Below are 18,038 nucleotides of genomic sequence, written 5' to 3' on the forward strand. Positions count from 1 at the left end.
TCACAAAAAACAATAAGAAAACAAAAAAAATATTTTGAAGAAATTTTTAAAACTTTTATCATTTTTTTGAGCTGTATTTTGGAAAAAAATTGTATGCCAGAGAAGGGCTAAATGAAGCTTCTAACATTAATTTTCTTTTTAGTGAAAAGAAGTTTTTTAGCCTTAATTTCTAAATTTAATATTTAACAAGCGTTACTCGATCGCTTTACTCGCTCAAAAATTGACGGAAAGTTAAAAAATTTCAAAACAATTTTTCTCAATACTAGAAATATTTTTGCATTTTTCAAATTTCTTTTGGGATGTTCTACAAAAAACAACAAAGACGTCAAAAAAAAACAAGCCATTGAGTAACAGTTTCCACATTGTAGAAAACATCACTCATTGTATCCAAAAGACTTTTCGCCGAGGAAGCATGCGAGTCCTCAGGTTCCTTCTTGAGTATTCGAACTATTGAAATGGCTGTATTTACATAACTATCTGGCTCTAAATCAATACCAAATAAAGAAGTATTGCTAGATTTTGCAAGCAATTTTTGAAAGAGTCAGTTTTTCCACTCCATCCATTGAAAACATTACGGGATATATTTTGTAGGTCTAAGATGAAACAATCTTTCATCATCTGCATTGTTACTTGAAAAATTTCTGCACAAGCATCGTCCTAAACTGTGATCACAATAATCAAAAAGAACAAGAAGAGTTTTTCATCAATTGGAAGGAACTTATGAATTGCTTAAATTCTTTAGTTAGGGAGAGTAACTTCCGTTAGAGTTTACTGAAGCTCAAAAAAACTTTAAAGTTTCTTTTCATCCTCCAGTTTTTCTTCTACTAATGAAAACGTTTTGGCTTCATAAAAATGAACTAATTGTATGGACATCAGTTCAAAAATACTGCTTATGTTTTCCCCAGTCAAATGACACGGAAGCATGTTTTTGCGTAGGATATACTTTTGTTGTGTGGAAAATCATACCCGTGACACAAAAAATGTGGTTAAATAGTGCATTTTAGAAACATATAACCAAACGAATTGAGGAGGAAGTGGTCAAAACCTCGTGGCATGTCCAATCAAATCTGCATGAAAGATTTTAACTCGAATTAACTCGAGGTTATACAAAAGGACATTTTCCTTAGTTTGACCGTTCATTTAACAAAAGCTGCCCTTAGCCGAGCTAATAAAGGTTTTCAATTAAAGGGTTAGAGAAGCAAATTTTGAATACATTGTTTAAAAAAAATTATAGCTCTTTCGAGCTAGCAAGCAGTACCGCGCAAGGGCCATAGGTTGTTTTGTTATTTATGTATTCACATTATGCTTCCCGAAACGTTTAAATGAAAACCTTTAATAGTTCGGCTAAGAGCAATTTTTTCTAAAAAACGACCAGACTAAAAAAACTTTTTCTCATGTAAGACTCAGGGTTAATTCGACCCTAATAAATTTCAATCAGATTTAATCGGACATACCAAGAGGGGGATTGACAGCTTTCATATCAGTTCTGCTGGTGAGATTTACCAAAATGTCCTTGTTTTCCACTATGTATCCACATTCTTTTTTGCTCGATCAGAATTTTGGGCTTTTTCTTTTCCTCACTTTGCATGCACACATTTAATGGTATACTGAGTGGTTTTACAGGGTAGAGTATGCAGATCAAATATATTTGTTGTGGTTTATTCAGTCCGCATGCCAATTATCATAAAAATCAGACAAGGCAGACAACAAAAAAATGCAAGTAGTGTGGAAAAGTGGCTTTTCTCCACTCATCGACTTTTCAAATTTAATTGTTATTAAACTGAATTGAAATTATTTTTATGCAGAAAAACTTGGTATGGCAAAAAATATACAATTTGTTTAAATTTCATACCTGATATCGTAATTTAACGCATTTAGCCTTATTCACGCATAAAACAACAAAAAAAATGAAGAAAACTGAAATATGGTGGGAGGAGTGGAAATGATCCGAAAAAAAAGAGCCAGAAAAATTTGTGCAAAAAGCCTGTTGTCAAATTTAATCTCTCAAAGTTTCTAGAAAGAAGTTTTTTAGCCTTAATTTCTAAATTTAATAATTAACAAGCGTTACTCGATCGCTTTACTCGCTCAAAAATTGACGGAAAGTTGAAAACTTTCAAAACAATTTTTCTCGATACTAGAAATATTTTTGCATTTTTCAAATTTCTTTTGGGATGTTCTAGAAAAAACAACAAAGACGTCAAAAAAAACAAGCCATTGAGTAACAGTTTCCACATTGTAGAAAACATCACTCATTGTATCCAAAAGACTTTTCGCCGAGGAAGCATGCGAGTCCTCAGGTTCCTTCTTGAGTATTCGAACTATTGAAATGGCTGTATTTACATAACTATCTGGCTCTAAATCAATACCAAATAAAGAAGTATTGCTAGATTTTGCAAGCAATTTTTGAAAGAGTCAGTTCTTCCACTCCATCCATTGAAAACATTACGGGATATATTTTGTAGGTCTAAGATGAAACAATCTTTCATCATCTGCATTGTTACTTGAAAAATTTCTGCACAAGCATCGTCCTAAACTGTGATCACAATAATCAAAAAGAACAAGAAGAGTTTTTCATCAATTCGAAGGAACTTATGAATTGCTTAAATTCTTTAGTTAGGGAGAGTAACTTCCGTTAGAGTTTACTGAAGCTCAAAAAAACTTTAAAGTTTCTTTTCATCCTCCAATTTTTCTTCTACTATTGAAAACGTTTTGGCCTCATAAAAATGAACTAATTGTATGGACATCAGTTCAAAAATACTGATTATGTTTTCCCCAGTCAAATGACACGGAAACTTGCGTGGGATATACTTTTGTTGTATGGAAAATAATACCCGAGACCCAGTAATTGTGGTTAAATAGTGCATTTTAGAAACATATTACCAGGCGAATTGAGAAGGAAGTGGTCAATCCCTCGTGGCATGTCCAATCAAATCTGCATGAAAGTTATTAACTCGAATTAACTCGGGGTTATACCAAAGGACATTTTCCTTAGTTTGGCCGTTTATTTAACAAATGTTGCTCTTAGCCGAGCTATTGAAGGTTTTCAATTAAATGGTTAAAGAAGCAAAATTTTGGATACATTATTTAATAAAAAAAACTATGGCTCTTTCGCGCTAGCAAGCAGTACCGCGCAAGGGCCATAGTTTTTTTTCTTATTTATGTATTCCCGAAATGTTAAAATGAAAACCTTTAATAGTTCGGCTGAAAGCAATTTTTCTAAAAAACGACCAGACTAAAAAACTTTTTTCCTGTAAGACTCAGGGTTAATTCGACCCTAAAAAACTTTAACCAGGTTTAATCGGACATACCAAGAGGGGGACTGACAGCTTTCATCTCAGTTCTGCTGGTGAGAGATACCAAAATGTCCTCGTTTTCCACTATGTATCTACATTTTTTTTCGCCCGATCTGAATTTTGGCCTTTTTCTTTTTCCTCACTTTGCATGCACACATTTTATGGTATACAGAGTGGTTTTACATGGTAGAGCATGCAGATCAAACATATTTGTTGTGGTTTATTCGGTCCGCATGCCAATTATCATAACAATCAGAGAAGGCAGACAGAAAAAAATTGCAAGTCGGCGGAAAAAGGGCTCTTCTCCACTCCTCGACCTTTCAAGTTTAACTGTTAAAAACTAAATTAAAATTATTTTTCTGCAGAAAAAATTGGTATGGTAAAAAAATACCATTTGTTCAAATTTCATACCTGATATCTTAATTTAACGCATTTAGCCTTAATCACGCAAAAGACAACAAAAAAATTAAAGAAAACTGAAAGAAAGTGAGAGGAGTGGAAAAGAGCCGAAAAAAAAGAGCAAGAAAAATTTGTCTAAAAAGCCTGTTGTCAAACTTAATCAATCAAAGTTTCTAGAATTTAAAAAAAATGGTAATTTAAAAAATATGTTTTAATTTCAAGAAACTAGTTGCCCCGGTACACAAAAAACGCAACTCATACAGTTTTACACAGTGTAACTAGCATTTCACGCATCCAGAAAAAGGTCGGACAACTCTACGACTAGCATTTGTGCGCGTTAATAGCCCAATTCTGATTTGTTTGACTTGTTTTTTAGGAATTTCATTTACGGAAACTTTTGTTGTGAACAAAATTCAGACTTTAAAAGTATAAAATTGTCTTATGTCTCCAAGTTGTTGCACTTTCCTTTTTAACTCTGATTTTATTTGGATAGTAGCACCGAATGTTCCGATCACATTTTCAGAAAAAAAACTTTGTTTTTCTTTTGGTTTAACTTAGTTACTTTTTTTACGTTTTTGATAATTCAACTATGAGAACGCAAAAAATAGGCCAAAACTAATCCAATGGGTTTCAAAAAACAAATAAAAATTGAAAAAAATATTTTGAAGAAATTTTAAAAACTTTTTTCATTTTTTGAGCTGTATTTTTGAAAAAAATTGTATGCCAGAGAAGGGCTAAATGAAGCTTCTAAAATTATTTTCTTTTTAGTAAAACGAAGTCTTTTAGCCTAAACTTCTAAATTTAACATTTAAACAGCCGTGACTCGATCGCTTTACTCGCTCAAAAATTGTCGGAAAATTGAAAAATTTCAAAACTGTTTTTCTCGATATTAGATATTTTTCGGATTTTTCAAATTTCATTGAAATCTCGACAAGAAGGATTTTATTATGATATATCACCCTACTTGGTCCAAAAATTATTTGATTTGGTCCCTAATTTTTTTGGAAAACAAAAAAGTTGAAAAAAAAATAAAGAAGAATATAGAAAAAGAAAAATTTTAAAACACCCTTGAACACAAAGTTTCTCCCCATTTTTTAATGGTTGGAACAAAAACACGGAAAAAACATAAACCATGTCTTTTAAAAAACTTACAATTCATAAGTTTTGCTGAATGCACGTATATTGGTTGTCGCGGAATAAAAATTCTTAATTAGATTGGCATTATATTTATATGATATCTTGATTTACATTATCAACATGCTATTTGGCTAACAGAAAAATAATGGTTTGAAGAACAAATAGCGTAAAGGGCTCTAATGCAACAGCCAATTTGCGAGGGGGGTTAGGGCGGTCGCAATCGGCGCCAATATTAACTGATTCTTAGGATTAAACGAAAAAACGCCTTTCTTAAGTCAAAAATTACCAAAAATTGTCTAAAAAAACGCGATTTTGGCTCTAATTTTTCAAATATTTACGGGCCAGACAATTTATCCAACACAAGGTTTTTTTCAGTGATTTGGGAGAGCTCTGAAGTCAAATATGTAAAACTCGAAAATCCGCCCCTCCCCCTCTCTCGGGGAAATCCTAGATCAACCCCTCCTCTACTGTCTGATTAAATTAAAAGCCGAATACTAAATCGAGCAATTGACCTGATTTTTTTCGAGTAATTGACCTAAGCAATTGAACAGCTCATTTATTTTAAGCCCCAGTAAAGCCGAATTTTCTCATTTTTGCATGAGAAAAAAACAAAACCTGAAGAAACTCTGCTGTGAGAATAAAAAATTGTTTGCAAAAATGATAAACTCAAGTTGAGCAATTTTTTTTACTCTGTTCAATAAAATAAATACTGGAATTTTTTCCAAGGTCTGACGCGAAACACGAGTCATCAGCTGCATATCACAAAACAGCTACCAAGGTGCATGCGCAAGCATCTTCTAAAACTCCAATCACACTAAAATGCACCACAAATATTGAAACAGATCGAGTGCAGTTCTTCTTCATTTTCGTTTTTCAAAGACTTTAAGTCTAAAGTTAGCGAAACTAACTTCATGAAGGACTCAAAGTAGCTCATCAAAACCATAAAATTACCCTCTTTTATTTTTTTGGAGGTGAACGATACTTTTGCTGGTGAAATTTTCTCAAAATAGCTTTTTTAATACTATTTGACGGCATCCATGTTCGGCAAGTGAACCCTGTAATTATTTATAAGATAATAAAATTCAAAAAAAAAGAAAATAATTTGTACATTCTATGCTGTTATTGAGTGGGAAAACTTACCAAAAATTGCTTAGAAACTTAATTTTGGAAACGGCTCGAATTGGTTGACCTAATAAAGTTGTAATCTGCAATCAATGTGCGAAAGTTGCTTAGAAACTTACTTTTGGAAACGCATCGATTTGGCTGACCTAATAAAATTGTATTGTGCGATTCGAACCAAGTTTCATTATATTTTAATGGTTCATTATAGTTTAGACACCACTGCAGCACATCGGTCATTTAAAATCAAAATGACCGCCACTTCTTTCAAAATTAATGCAGTTAATTTCACGACAGGTAATAAATAATACATAAAAAAATTAAATAACTTGGTTTGCTTTGAGAACTCGTTGGTATCGTCTGTATATTATTTACTTTTACAGAGCAGAAAATCGTTACAAAGTTGGTTTATATTTGCTATATTCAAAAAAGCATTATTAAAATTCAGTGACCATTAGAAATTAAATATTAGACCATATAAACCATTAGAAAATTTTTTTGATTGAATTCAATATCCAGATACTTTGTCATCCAGCAGAGAAACTCTGCTAAACTTTTGCTTAAGCAAACAAAATACTGAAAACAGAATTACGACTTTTATCGAAAAAGAGAGAAATCTTGAGAACGAAAACATTTGACAACTAACTTTCACGACAGCTGGTGACTTGTACCAGAAAAACTTCTTGAAATTATATTTTTGCTTAATATCTGCGTGAACAAATATGGCTCCTGCTGTGATGCTTCCCGACTCAATGACGAAACAACTGCACCTGTCACGTAACCTACAGGCGGGGGGCTTAGGGGGGAGAGGAGGGGGTGATGGAGGGGATAAATTCACAGCCGACATCAACACAGGAGCGCGAGGCAAATTCGCGGAGACACCGGCCACCGCCACTGACACGGCCAAGTTCTCAATGGAGTCCCACAAACTGTCGCAGCACTCAAAGAGTCTGTTTGAAAGCGCATTGGGAGCAAACAACCATTCAAAGCAAGGTAAGCTTCTATGATTTTCGGCTAAACTGCCTGTTATGATTTTGATTAAATTGACAAATGTAACCTGTATTTTATTTATTAATTTGTTGCTTTGACTTCAATTTAAAAACAAAACTAAAACAGAGCATTGGGAAAAACATAAAATATGGTTTTTCACAATCTGTATTTTTCAAGATCTCAGTAAAATCCCGTCTGCTGTCAGCAATCACAGTCGCAGTTACAGCTCCTCCCCCCGCAGGGTCCCGAGTGAGGGGGGCCTCCAGTCGGGCAGAAGGAAGAAGTGCTCAGTGGGCGCCAGACCCTCCCCCCGGCTAGTGACTTTCTTCCAAGACCACGAGGAAGAAGGGGAGGAGGAGGAGGAGGATGAGGAAGGGTTTGTTCCTGGAGGATTTAAGGGAGCGATTGAGGAAAGTGAAGACAAAGAAGCTTCCGGTGGATTTTTTGTGCCCAGTTTCATGCGCAAAAGAGAAGAGGAATTAGCCGCAAAGCTTAAGGTATGTCCAAAACACATAACTGAAATAACCGCTGGTCAAGATTATGATGTATTAGAGCTTTTTTTAAAATTATTTTAGCAAGGTTTGAGCTGTATTTTGACAAAAAATTTTCTCACAAAATTTTATGTTTCCATCTATTTAATGTTATTTTTGAATAAAATAGTAAAAACAAGACTAGTTTACGATGAGATGTTAAAACGAGTACCGCGACAACTCGTAACAAAAAAATAATTTTCAATTTTCAAGAAAGCGACAAATTTGAAAACTAATTTATGACATAAGAATTTCAGTTTAAGGTCGCCGCGGCGTTACACGACTTTAAAATTCGTATAAAGTCCTTACCTCTGTTGGCAAGCTCGCAACATGTTGGCGCGACTTCGGCGGTGAGTATATTGCGAGCTGTCTGTTAATGCGAGTTTTCTTTAGTTTCGAGTTGTCGCAATACAGCTAAAACGAAGACATGGATCAAATTCTTGAATGGCTAACTTACAATCAACTAAAGACTTCGGTGGAGTCAGATCTAGAAAAAAATGATCAATCAATAGCCCTTGTGAGGATGCGTATAGAATTCATGCGTAACAAACTTCTTATGAAAAACCTGAACAATTTTCTCCCCGAGAATTAGAAAAATCCAAAAAAAAACAAACATGATGGGTAACAAACAAAACAAAAACCACCTCAGCCAAGAAAAATAGCTAAATTTGATAACATCTAAACGCGTGAAAAGTACTTTGAACAAAAAAATGTTATTTCAGTAAAACCGAAAGCTAAACCATTTTACTTTAAATTTAGCTTGGAAAAATATAGATTTTACTACTATTGGCAATTTATTGGCAAAAAATAACTGCAAGGACCATAGTAAAATGAAAAATCAAATCAATCGCAGTCTGTCTTTTTCAACCCAAATTATGCTCACATGTGGCAAAACATTTTTCAAATCGATGAAAAGGAAATTTAGCTTAGATTGTTAACAGCTTAGACCCCTCTGCTCTCTCGATTTAGACCATTTTTATTAACTTTTATTCAAAAAGTACCAAAACTAAAAACAAGCAAAAAAATACTGTTTTTTGACAAAACGAATATTTTTTCGCCAAGTTGAAATTGTTTCGGATCTATACTCGATAAAACTTATGGAATACTCTAAAATTGACTTAATAAATTTAGAAAAAAAATTTAGACAATCAACCTCCGCAATGTACTCAAAAAGGTTCTATTGACGTGAGAAAAACTTTGAATACAGTGATTGATGGTGATCTTCTGACTAACCGTTATGGTTACGGCTTAAGAAGAACCAAAGTATAACAAGACTGCTCGTATCAGGACAAAGCACACTGCCTTTTAGGGTCTATGGAGCAGTAATAACATGAAAACATAATTGCAATAAAAGTAAAATGAAAAGTTTGTGGAAATTATCCCCCACACGTCATATAAAGTACCAAGTGATAAATTTCGCTCGTAGTAACATATCGATTATGGCAAATAAGCTTCCTTCAACCGATTTGGAACGATTTCTATGACGGATTAACTCTCCGCGTACGCATTAGTAGCGCGAAAAATATCGCGCGTTAATTGTCCCAAATTGGCCAAAACGACAAACTTTAATAAAAATAATCGCAGGTGAAATTTGTTTTCAAATTTAAGCTCAGGACAACAATATCTTTTGAATTATTTAATAAAATTGTCAAAAATGGCTTGTTAAATAGTCGAAATTTGCCTGAAGAAAAATAAACCACCCCGAGCACAAATATTCATTTACTTTCGTTACAAAAGTCGGAACAAAAACATAAATTTTTTTTTCTGTCAAAAAAGGACTCTTTTTAGACTGATCTAGTGTATTGTTTTTGTAGATTAACTGTGTTCTATAGAAACGGACTGAAACAAAACTTGATTTGGTTTTTCAAATCGGAACAGTGGTTTAAAACAGAGGTATTTTGCAGTATTTTTTTGGTACCGAACAAACTACATCTTCCTGAGAAATCTGAAACTATCAGAAATTTTGAAGAAATGTGAGCGAGGCAAAAAACAAAAAACAATTGTTATTCAATCAAAGTCATCAGAAAAAACCTTAGTCATTGAATGAAACCGCAGACTTAAGCCGGAATGAATTGAACAGTTTTGCGAAAAAAGAACAAAAAAATGTCAAATATCAATACTGTTTCGAATCAGTTTTTTGTTAAACAGTGCATCAAAAATTACACATCATTTTGTAGTTTTTTCAAGGGGCACCCCAGTTTATAGTAAGAATTTTTAGCCACATAATTGAAAATGTAGATAAGTAAATGAAACATTAAAATTAATTCCTGCTTGTCTTGATAATACTCAAATTTTTGTTCAATAATTCAAAACAACTAGATTTTTGATGTTTTATCTTCAAACATCGCAATTCAATTCAAGCATTGGATTACGGTTAAAATTGTGGTAAAACATTTGGCAAAACATCTTCACTTGGGCAAAAATCCGAAACTTTTCAACAAATAAGGCGAAGTTTGTATCTTTATCGTTAGCCTACAAAATGTTTTTAAGGCCAAACTTTTTTTGCAAACCACAAAAAAAAATGTTTGCCGTTTTTTAGTAATGAAAATTGACTAAATATAATCCAATTATTTTCAAAATCGGAAACCGGTTCAGCATATTCCATCTTGTTTTTGAAATTTGTACGTTATTTACTCCGTGTTTTTTGACCTTGACCTTGCGAAGTTCAGACGCTTGACCTTGCGAATTTTTGACATATCTTTTTTTTGTATGACAATGAGAAAAAATTAGAAAAAAACAGGCCAAAAAAGCGTTTTTAAGCATTTTTTGAAAAATTTTGACCAAAAAATTGAATTTTTTTGGCGCGTGCTTCCCCCCTCAAATAAAGAAAAATCTTAGGCTCCGTTAGCCAAAAGTAGATATATTAAAATAGTACAAAAAGGACACTTTGGGTCGGCAAGGGGTCAATTCCCTGATAGGGAAGCGTTCAATCCAACCCCCGCCCTCGCTAAATCCGCTACTGATCATACTTTTGCGGAATCCACTAACAGGATTCCACTTACAGTGGATTCCACTTACAGTTTCCACTTACAATTGGGGATTCCACTTTGCGGATTCCACTTACAGTTGGGGATTCCGCAACAGCTCAATTTAACGATACAAATGTCTTATTATTGTTTGTGGATTCCACAAACTCTTGTGCATTCCGAAAATACAGTTGCGGATTCCGCAAATTCGCCTGTTTTTGGAGCAATTTTGAGCGGTACAATGTTTTAGATATTTGTTTGTGGAATCCAAAACAACAGCGAAGATCAAAGAAAAGTAGCAATGTTGCGGATTCCTTGATAAATCTGATTTTGGCTTGTTGTGAATTCCGCTTACAATGCACAGAATGCACAGTTTGGCCTCGTAATGATGGAGTTTCATCGTTTTTTTTTTGATAAAATGAAAGCTTCCTAGTCTCAGGTTGAATTATTTCTTCGAATTGACGAAAAAAAATCACCGCAAGCAGTTTGCGGATGCTTAAGTTTGAGCAAACAGTCCTTACAAGATGGATTTCCAGTCCAGATGCTGAGCCGCACGGACTAACTTGAGATAGAAGCCGATAAAAATCGATTTTTATACCGATTATATACTGAATTGAAATCGATTTACGATAGTCCATCTAGATACGTAAATCGATTTAGAATGGATTAAAACTATTACGATAAAAAAATTGCATAAAAATTGGAGTTAAATCTTCTAAATGGATCTTTGCATGGTAGTTAAAATCATCAAAAACTTAACAAAATTGATTTAACTTCTGCATTTTTCTATTTCGAAGCTTGAGCACATTTTTCTACTCTGTTGCGCTTAAGGACTCCCTTTCAATTTGTGCAAACTTAAGGGTTCCCGTGATAATGAGAAGTGAAACTATGCGATTTTGATCAATCTAATTCGATTTTGAATTGATTCATATCGTAATTTTTTGGTCTCTGCTACATAATCTTTATAAAAATCGATTACCATCCTTTTCTTGTCAGTACGGGGACGGTCGTGTTGAGCCCACAGCAATCGACTGTGCACTCAAACTCAGCTGGACTGTTTAAGTCATATGCTGCTTCCAGATTGGTCACTTATTTGAGTGGCCATACTCATACAGTCAAGCACATGTCAAAGTGACAAGCCACACTTTTGCTGAACAAAATTTTAACATCATAATTAGACAGCAAACCTCATTCGTAGACCATATTTTAACAGTTAAACTGAATACGTTACAACTAATGACTCTTCTCACATTGATGTTCACAGTTCATGTAAGTTGATCAGCTGGAGAACTTTAATGCGAATTTAATTAGCTGCTAGCAAAAAGTGCGTCACTCTCATCTACGTACAATACGGAGCTCCAGAAACTTACAATTTTTACATTCTCATTGTAACCAAGAAAATGAATTTTAGACAAACGTAACAAGCAAAAGCTATATTATATGAAAAAGCAAAAACCTAAGCGTCGATGTACCCAAAAATTAACAAAAAAACCTTAATTGACACCGATGTACCAAAAAAAAACCGAAGATTATAGCTGCTATAGAACTAAATGTTCCTAACACATTCATATTGGAAAAAATCATTTATAAAAAGTACATATCAAAACAAAAAACATATTTGGACTGCGTTTTGCTGGAAATAAAATTAAAAGAAACGCGAAGCCCTGAAGGAAGAAATGAATAATTAATAATTATTTATTTCGTAAATTTCCCGTCTCGATTCTGATTAGTTAATATGGTATTTGTCTGCTTACTGACGAGTATAAATACGCGGTTGTCTAAATACAGACCGCACTCCATTTCGCTCCTTCTAACAAATCAATTATGGCAAATAAGCTTCTCTAGACCAATTTGGAACAATTTCTAAACAAAACAAGACTGCTCGTATCAGGGCGAAGCCCTGAATGTTCCGACTGCCTTTTAAAGTTAATGGAGCAGCAGTAATAACATTTAAAAAATTAAATGAAATAAAAAAACGAAATTTGTTTTTCTAAAATTTGAAATTTTTTATGAAAATCATCCCTCCACACGCCATATAAAGTACAAAAAGATAGATTTCGTTCCTTGTAACAAATCAATTATGACAAATAAGCTTCGCTCAACCAATTTGGAACGATTTATAAGACGGATTAAACCTCCGCTTACGCGTTAATAGCGCGAATAATATCGCGCGTTAATTGTCCCAAATTGGTCAAAATGACCAAAATGGCAATCTTTAAACACTCATAACTTTACGAAAAATGATCACAGGTGAACTATCTTTTCAAATTTAAGCTCAGGACAACAATACCTTTTGAATGATATTAAAAAATTCCGTCAAAAATGGCTAGTTAAAATGTCGAAATTTGTCTGAAGAAAAAAAAACCCACCCCGAGCACAAATATTCCGTTACTTTCGTATCGAAAGTCGGAACAATAAATCTCCGCTTACGCGTTCATAGCGCGAAATATATCGCGCGTTAATTGTCCCAAATTGGTCAAAATGGCAATCTTTAAACCCCCATAACTTTACAAAAAGTGATCACAGGTGAAACATTTTTTTTCAAGTTTAAGCTCAAGACAACAATACCTTTTAAATGATAAAAAAAAATCCCGTAAAAAAATGGCTTGTTAAAAATTAAAAATTTGTCTGAAGAAAAAAAATCACCCGAGCACAAATATTCCGTCACTTTCGTCACCAAAGTCGGAACAAAAACTTCAAAAACAGAAGCAATAATATTTCAGCTATGTACATGTTTCAGCATGTTTTACGATTATTGTTCCGACTTTCGATACGAAAGTAACGGAATATTTGTGCTCGTGGTGGGTTTTTTTTTTCTTCAGACAAATTTCGACTTTTTAACTAGCCCTTTTTGACGAAATTTTTTTATATCATCCGAAAGGTATTGTTGTCCTGAGCTCGAATTTGAAAAGATATTTCACCTGTGATCATTTTTTGTAAAGTTACGGGGGTTTAAAGATTGCCATTTTGGCCAATTTGGGACAATTAACGCGCGATATATTTCGCGCTATTAACGCGTAAGCGGAGAGTTACTCCGTCTTAGAAATTGTTCCAAATTGGTTAAAAGAAGCTTATTTGCCATAATTGGTTTGTTACAAGGAGCAAAATCTATCCTTTTGTACTTTATATGGCGTGTGGGGGGATGATTTTTATTTAAAAAATTTCAAATTTAAGAATTTTTTTTTTTCATTTTGTTTTATTTCATTGAATTTTTTAATGTTACTACTGCTCCATAAACCTTAAAAGGCAGTCGGAACATTCAGGGCTTCGCCCTGATACGAGCAGTCTTGTTATTTCAATGTACACTATATGTTATTTATGTATGCGTTGTGAGGAAAATTTTCAATTCATCAGACAACATGAATTTTTAGAAAACTAACGAACAATACATTAACACTAAAACAGCAAAAGCAAACACTGTTTTTTTTCTCGTTATTTTTAAGTTTTCTTGATGGATAAAAGCACAAAAGTTTCGTTCTGCTTTCATACGTTTGGCAAGAAAATAAATCTAAAAAAGAAACGAGACTGCTCGTATCAGGGCAAAGCCCTGTATGTTCCGACTGCCTTTTTAGGTCTATGGAGCAATAATAACATTAAAAAATTGAAAGTAATAAAATAAAATGATTTTTTTATTTGAGACTTTTGTAAAAAATCATCACCCCACAAGCTATATAAAGCACAAAGTGATAAATTTCGCTCCTAGTAACAAATCAATTATGGCAAATAAGGTTCCTTGAGCTAATTTGGAACGATTTCTAAGAAGGATTAAATATCCGCTTACGCGTTCATAACGCGCAATTTATCGCGCGTTAATTATCCCAAATTGGCCAAAATGGTCATCTGTAAATCCCCACAACCTTACAAAAATTTATTACAGGTGAAGTTTTTTTTCAAATTTAAGCTCAGAATAATAATACCTTTCAAATGATTTTTAAGCATTCTCGTTAAAAATGGCTAGTTAAAAAGTCGAAAATCGTATGAAGAAAAAAAACACCACGAGCACAAATATTCCGTTATTTTCGTACGGAACAAAAATTTGAAAACCGTTAGAAGTTGTTTGTGCTCGGAGTTTAGACATTGGCTACACTTTTGGAGCCCTTTTATTTTTTTTGTTTTTTGAAGTTTTCTGCAAATTTATTAGCTGCTGGAAGATTTGTATTTTATTTAATTTTTTTGCTCATTTTTTTAGCTCATATTATTTTATCTTTATCTGGTGCAATAGGTGAGTATAAATTTTTCCTGGAATGGTTGAGAGTTTTTAATTATTATGGTTAACGATTATGGTTTCAATTGATGATGCAGCACCTAGCTTTGAAGCTTTCAGACTCTGATAGCACTGCTGACAAAATTTGAAAGTTCTGAACAATGATGCTTCAAAATAATATATATTAAAAAACACATCGCATTGGATTCTATGAATTTGATACCTTATCCCTTGAATGCATTTTTTGCGGAAAAAATTGACAAAATGAGAAAGTGTGAACAAATTACATGTTTATCATTAGAGACGAAGTTTGCTCTTTTTTGCTGCAAACACATACAAAAACCAATTGTCGTGAAAGAAACTGTCTACCGAATTCTAAAACCAATGCTTCTGTAAGATTTTATGCGTTTTCAAATTTTCTTTTCTATTTTCAAATGGAGCTTAAGCAAAATCACTGTTTTGTTCAAACGTTCTGACACATTTTCGAATACATAATCAAAAAATGTCATTTTTTTTTGTTAAAAATAACCATTTGAGCCCCAAGGACCAACGTTTCAAATGAAGTACCTTGTTGCTTTATTGGACCTTCTACTGTAACTTCACACCCCAGTGATTTGCTATATATACAATCAGTTTTTGGTCTAGCTAATTCACCAATTTTATTTGATCAACACAGAATAAACAAGACAACAGCAATGATAAGGTATTTGAAGACACAACTTAGACGAGCAATTATTCTTCACTTGTTAACTGTTCACTTGAGAAAATCAAAGCCTGCGATACTAACCAAAAAACAAACACTTTTAGATTTAGTTCACATTATTCTGCTCAGTTTGATGACACGCACCATTGCCTGTCGTTTATAATTAACAAGGGTTGTCAAAACTGTACGGTCTAGGGATAGGGTGGGAAATGGTGGCGCTGCTTTGCTTTCCTATTGTGGTCGCCAAATTTTGTCAAAAGCCTTACAACCCCCCCCCCCCCCCCCCCCTACCCCCGTTTTATTACTATTTTACTAAATCCGATTTTTTTGTGAACTTTTTCTGCAGGTATTTTTGAATTTCTGAGAGGTCGATAGATATGATACGCTCAAAAACGGAAAATCAACGAAAAACTTAAGAAGAAAGAAAACCCTCTATCTGAAAAAACGTCGCATTCCAATACCGTTCGCACTCTATACTCGTGATTCCCAACTAGCTAATAAATTCCGGCTAGATAGCTTTTTGAAAATGTCGAGAAAGTGTAAATATCACCTTAATTTGTTTGACTTGTTTTGAAAATGTGATTTGACATGAAAAAGTAAACTAACAATGGAAAAACTCAAATTTAATTTAAAAAAAAATTGAAAAAATCAAATTAAAATTAAAGGGGCGGGGGGATCAGGGGGATCTAGGATTTTCTCGAGGAGGGTTGGGGTTTTCTAAATTTATCAAAATTGTTCAAAAGATTGTTTTTTTTTGAGAAAATTGATTTCTCGTGCTCTCCGAAATTACTATTGAGACCGGCTTAACCAAAAACTTTCTGCATCACAGGCACCAGCGGATTTAGGAGGGCGGGGCGTGGGCGCCTTTTCCCTCAGGGATTCGACCCCCTGTCGACCCAAAGGTTCCCCCTTTGTACTATTTTAAGATCTCCTTTTTTGGCTGACAGACCCTCTATTAAGAGCCTTTATACTAAATTTGAGGGGGATGCGCGTGCCTTAAAAACGAGATTTTTTGGTCAAAATTTTCCAAAAAGCGCCCACAACGCCTTTTTTGGACTGTTTTTTTCAAAATTTTGCCTGCGTCGCAGTAAATTTGGTCAAAAAGGGTCTGTATATTTGAAAAAAAAGGTCGATCAAACATTTCAAAATTTTATTGATCTTTTTTTAGGTCGACCAAATTGATTTTCCGAGCTCGCACAAATAAATTTGATTTTCCGAGCTCGGAAAATCAATTTGGTCGACCTAAAAGGAAAAATTCGATAAAATTTCAAACTTTTTTTTGAAAATCCGCCCCCTCCCTCGAGAAAATCCTAGATTCGCTACTAACTACAGGCAAATGTGTGAGAAAACAATCCAAAACACCGTTTTTGTGCACTTTTTGGAAGGTTTTGACGAAAAAGTTGCGTTTTTCGGTGCGTGCTCTCTCCTCAGAATTTGTATATATTGGTGACAAAGACACATTTAGAAACGTTTTAGGTTCGCTCGGCCGAATATTTATGACGTAAAATGGTAGCAAAGGGTGGACCTTTTTGGTGCCGAGGGTGTGGGGGGGGGGGGGTTGGGTGGGGGGATTTGTCACTGAAAATTTTTTTTTTGGAGAAGTCGGAATTAAAAATCGGAGTTCTCCTTCTTCTATTAAGTTTGGCACAGATTGATTGGCATAATGAATGAAATTAATTGTGTGAATCATTTTTAGCCCAAAATAGACCCAGTGGTGGTGAAACAGAGACAACTGCAGGAGGAATGGACGACAGTGTGTGTGGGGCTGCAGACGAGAGACAGATTTGAGAGCGACCAGCATAGAATCAATGAGTGGAACGAGAGGAAGGCATCGCTCAGACCAATCAAGACCATGCCCCTTCTGTAGAGATATGAAACACAACATCATCGCCCATCCACACCAATTAGACCCTTCAATTGACTCCTTTACCCCCTAAACAATCCACAATCCACTTGATCTGATGGGGGCATGTTTTCTGTTAGTCTTCTAACCACCCTCAAACCGTCACAATTTTTCATCAGAAGTTATTCATACCAAAGTAAATGAAATAGTAGCAGATATATCAAATTAGGACGGATAACATCCAGAGAAAAGCGCATCTGTTTGGTACCGCCTAAAATTTAATAGATTCGTATTTTCGAATAGGTTGCAAAACTGGGAAAAACTTTTCGCCAATTAACAAACAGTTTCTGACCAACCTTGTATGAAAAATGTCTGATTTTTTTAAACTAAAATTTCGTATCGAAATCGTCACGGTTTAAGGGGGCTAACAGAACGACTCTTTGATTGATTAATTTTTATGCATTGTTAATAAAAATGCTATTTTATGTCTTCTTTAATGCATGTCCTTGATTGCAATAAATTATGTATTAAAACTGTATGATATTCGACTTTCTAAGAGTTCTGAATTCAAAGAATAATTTGCTGTTAAAGCTAAAGGATGAGAAAATCAACATAATGAGCGACTTCGGAAGTTAATCTTCTAATACAAAATAGGTCTTCATTAACTTATCTTTTAAACTAGTTCTTCAGAAACTTATGGAACCTGATCTAAACTACATTTTATGATTGGATAAATTAGATATTTTACCACTGTAAAGTATTTAATATTAACCAATCATGATCCATCTAACTAACAACCCACTTATTTGTGAGTGCTGAAATTACTTGTAATTTCAGCACCAGAGAGATTTGAA

General features: G+C 34.0%; 2 protein-coding genes across 3 annotated transcripts in view; one reads left to right on the forward strand and one right to left on the reverse strand.

Moving 5' to 3' along the window:
- The window catches only part of LOC134857191 (tectonic-3-like), a 409,016-nt gene that overhangs the window by 85,456 nt on the left and 305,522 nt on the right, over positions 1–18,038 (reverse strand). The window lies entirely within an intron of this gene.
- Positions 6,100–17,522, forward strand: LOC134854225 (uncharacterized). Of its 2 annotated transcripts, XM_063870398.1 has the most exons (4): positions 6,100–6,941; positions 7,116–7,435; positions 15,315–15,341; positions 17,038–17,522. In XM_063870398.1, exons 1-4 carry the CDS (start codon positions 6,671–6,673, stop codon positions 17,206–17,208), a joined length of 789 nt encoding a protein of 262 aa, XP_063726468.1. In that variant the 5' UTR covers positions 6,100–6,670; the 3' UTR covers positions 17,209–17,522. The 2 variants fall into 2 exon arrangements, with proteins under 2 accessions (XP_063726468.1, XP_063726477.1); XM_063870407.1 differs by lacking the exon at positions 15,315–15,341 and having other exon boundaries at positions 6,104–6,941; positions 17,038–17,471.

Source organism: Symsagittifera roscoffensis, chromosome 1, assembly GCF_963678635.1.
Source record: "Symsagittifera roscoffensis chromosome 1, txSymRosc1.1, whole genome shotgun sequence".
In the NCBI taxonomy this organism is placed as follows: Eukaryota; Metazoa; Xenacoelomorpha; order Acoela; family Convolutidae; genus Symsagittifera; species Symsagittifera roscoffensis.

Bases quoted from the DNA above. Each gene is read 5' to 3' on its own strand.
- LOC134854225 (XM_063870398.1), top strand. From the start codon at position 6,671: ATGGCTCCTGCTGTGATGCTTCCCGACTCAATGACGAAACAACTGCAC. The intron at 7,436-15,314 runs GTATGTCCAAAA...TGATCAACACAG, and splicing joins AATTAGCCGCAAAGCTTAAG to AATAAACAAGACAACAGCAA. The intron at 15,342-17,037 runs GTATTTGAAGAC...AATCATTTTTAG, and splicing joins AAGACAACAGCAATGATAAG to CCCAAAATAGACCCAGTGGT.